Below are 2,958 nucleotides of genomic sequence, written 5' to 3' on the forward strand. Positions count from 1 at the left end.
TCAAAGTTTGCACAAACTAAAAAAATTAATCAAACCTAAAAGATTTCATCAAAATTTCTAAATTTTTAATCAGAATATTTGGAAATTTTCGGGTATGCAGTTTTGTAGCCCATTTAATATTAGTCTTATAAAGTGCAAGTTTCAAGTCGCTAGAAATTACCGTTGATTTTATATATATATATATATATTTTTTTTTTTTGTAAATTGTGTTGCGGTTTTTTTTCATATTAAAATAGATTTTGATCATGCGTTATATGGAAGAAAATGCGCTACACCCTCCACTAAAAAAAATCTAAAGAATCAACGGTGATGTTTAGCGACTTGAAACATGCACTTTATTAGACTAAAATTAAATGGGATACCAAACTGCATACCTGAAAATTTTCTAAATATTCTAATATAAAATTTGAAAACTTTGATGCATTTTTTTTAAGTTTGGTTATTATTTTTTTTTTTCAATTTGTGCAAGCTTTGAAACTTTTATTTATGTGGTTTCTATAGATTGAATTATTGAATTGAAATAAGTAAACGACGAAAATTGTCGCAAACTATACAATGCTGCCAAGTTTTCCGTTTTTATACACTAGTCGAGTGGAAATTTTAGGCAATGACGTGAAGTTTTTGATACGATTCGACTCTCGAAAAACGTCTTGCGTTCGACACGACTCCCACAATGAGGGTGAACATAATTTTTAATTTCGGTGCTAATTAGTTGAACGCAGGTGTATGTATAACAACAGTTTAAGCGTCACATGATTTGAAAATAAAACAAAAACTTCACTAATGTAGAACCATAAATATTAAGTGAAAAATTCGTTTATTATATCCCATTGGAAGAAAATAAACATTTTTTCTAATATACTTTAGACTGACTGTATATCAGATACGATGTTAACGCAAAAACGGAACACTATCCTTTTTATATCTTGTTTAGATATGTACATATTTCACATTTACTAAATGTAGTATATTTCTTCTTACGTTTTATTTCAGATATCCCATCAATACAAACGTATTGTCGGATAATGACTTGTGTATAGCAGCACTTCAACTCTCAACTTATATTTACTTAAAACCAGTTTCATTACGAATTTAAAATTTAAAAGTTATGCTACTGCGACCTTAAGTACTTTCTTTTTGGTAGCTTTGTGCCATTGATAAAAAATGTCGAGTCCTATCAACGTTTACACTCGAAAATAACCGTAAGTTAAAAGTTTTGTGTGCATTTCAAAATTAGTTGTTTTATCAAATTGATAATATCATAAATAAATAGCCTCGTTGAATAGCTTAAAAAAGTAATCAAATGCGGTAAATATGATAAAAAAACAGGCGAAACCACATGTGTATGTTAATTCTTAATTTTTAAAGGAAAAGTATACCTTGAATGCACTGACACAATAAATCTCCAATCAAATATATTGCAAAGAAAAAATCAAAGATACTCGACACATAGATCGTCGCAAATACACTTAACTTCCTCCCACCAATATTGGGGGGGGGGGGAGGGGGACGGCTAGAAAAACTTTTTGATCCTGTTTTTGAACGGATGAGCGCGGTTTCAATTGGAAGGAGTGTTGAAACGATTTGCATCGTCACAGCGTCAATCGATCAACAGGCTCCTAATTTGTGTATCAAGTAAATCGCACTGTATATTACAACTGCAACAGACGTGGAAGAAATAAACTTTTGATTTGTCACATTTGAAATCTCTGATGGACGGAAATGCACAAAATATGTTTCACGGAAATCACCAAGGGTAAGTCTTAACACAAACTATGTTTCAACCTGCATTTTTTTTTTTAATTTTTTCACATTAGGCGTAATCGAAAATAGCATAATAATCCAGATGAAACAAAAACGTTAATTTTTCGCAATGCATGCAAATTCTTTTATTGTCATTTTTTTCACAAAAAAAAATATATATATAGTCCATACTACAACAAAAAACATAAATATCAGATTTTTTAGAAAAATTCTAAGTATGCAATCATTCAAGTATTAAATTTTAGTGTAACAAAGTGCAATTTTGAAGTAGCTTAAAAATCTAATTTATTTTTGAAAATTTGTTGCTGGCGTTATTTTCTTCCATTAAAAAAAAAAAAATTTGTGGAACATACTTTGTATGGAAGAAACTGCGTGAAAAAATTGCCAAAAATCAAAGCGATTTTTTAGCAACTTCAAACTTGCACTTTGTTATACTAAAATTGAATGGGCTATAAAACTGCATAGATACTTGGCGCTCTAATGCCGAAGCCCGCCTCTAGGCAGTCTTCACAAAAATCGCACTGGCTGGCGTCAAATGTAACTGATTTTATATCAAACAGGATTTCTTTACAATAGCTAATGGGTATGGCAAAATATTGACAGAGCTTTGAAAGTTTTCAAAAGCTTTCTTTTATCACTTTCGTTCCACATTGCAAAAGCCATATACATTTGCAAACAAAAATAGTTGTGCTGGTAATTGCTGTATTATCAAAGATCCATTGTGTTTTAGTTTTCAGTAGGGATGTGCCGGATAGAGATATCCTGTAAAAAATAAGAGCAGGTTTCGGATATCCAATCGGATATCCGGTAGACTGCTGCCTTTAATAAATTTGACAATATTGTTATATTAGGTGTTTTTGTTTAGCTAGATTATCTGCTTTTTTCCAGCTGAGCTATCCAATACGTAATTAAGAATACAATATTTCGCCTCTGAAATCCGAGTTATGATATAATTCTGTATTAAAAAGATAAGTTCTCCGTCTGCAACCAGGATTTATCGATTACTTTTAGTAAATAGAGAAGAAACGTCAAAGACAAAAGATAGATAAACAAAAATGAACGCCAGTTTTTAGATAGGGCCAATGTATATAAATTGTTACGATTTGTATATTTGGAGCTTTTCGGCCGTTGATTTTAAAGCAAAAACGTTGGTTTTTCTTTTCTGCCTCCTACGCGTTTCGACACATTATTGTG

General features: G+C 31.0%; 1 protein-coding gene across 5 annotated transcripts in view; it reads left to right on the forward strand.

The window, feature by feature from the left end:
* Positions 1-966: 966 nt before the first annotated feature.
* LOC118749585 overlaps positions 967-2,958 on the forward strand; it is a 119,185-nt gene continuing 117,193 nt past the window's right edge. The window contains exons 1-3 of one of the 5 annotated variants that reach the window (XM_036484395.1): positions 967-1,202; positions 1,274-1,308; positions 1,369-1,756. In XM_036484395.1, coding sequence (XP_036340288.1) covers positions 1,713-1,756 — 44 coding nt within the window. In that variant the 5' untranslated portion in view covers positions 967-1,202; positions 1,274-1,308; positions 1,369-1,712. Of the gene's footprint in view, positions 1,757-2,958 lie in introns of all 5 variants that reach the window. The other 4 variants (XM_036484396.1, XM_036484394.1, XM_036484393.1 and 1 more) reach the window with 4 other exon arrangements.

Source organism: Rhagoletis pomonella, unplaced genomic scaffold (genome assembly GCF_013731165.1).
Source record: "Rhagoletis pomonella isolate Grant_MI unplaced genomic scaffold, Rhpom_1.0 Rhpom_scaffold_00021, whole genome shotgun sequence".
NCBI classification, from domain to species: domain Eukaryota; kingdom Metazoa; phylum Arthropoda; class Insecta; order Diptera; family Tephritidae; genus Rhagoletis; species Rhagoletis pomonella.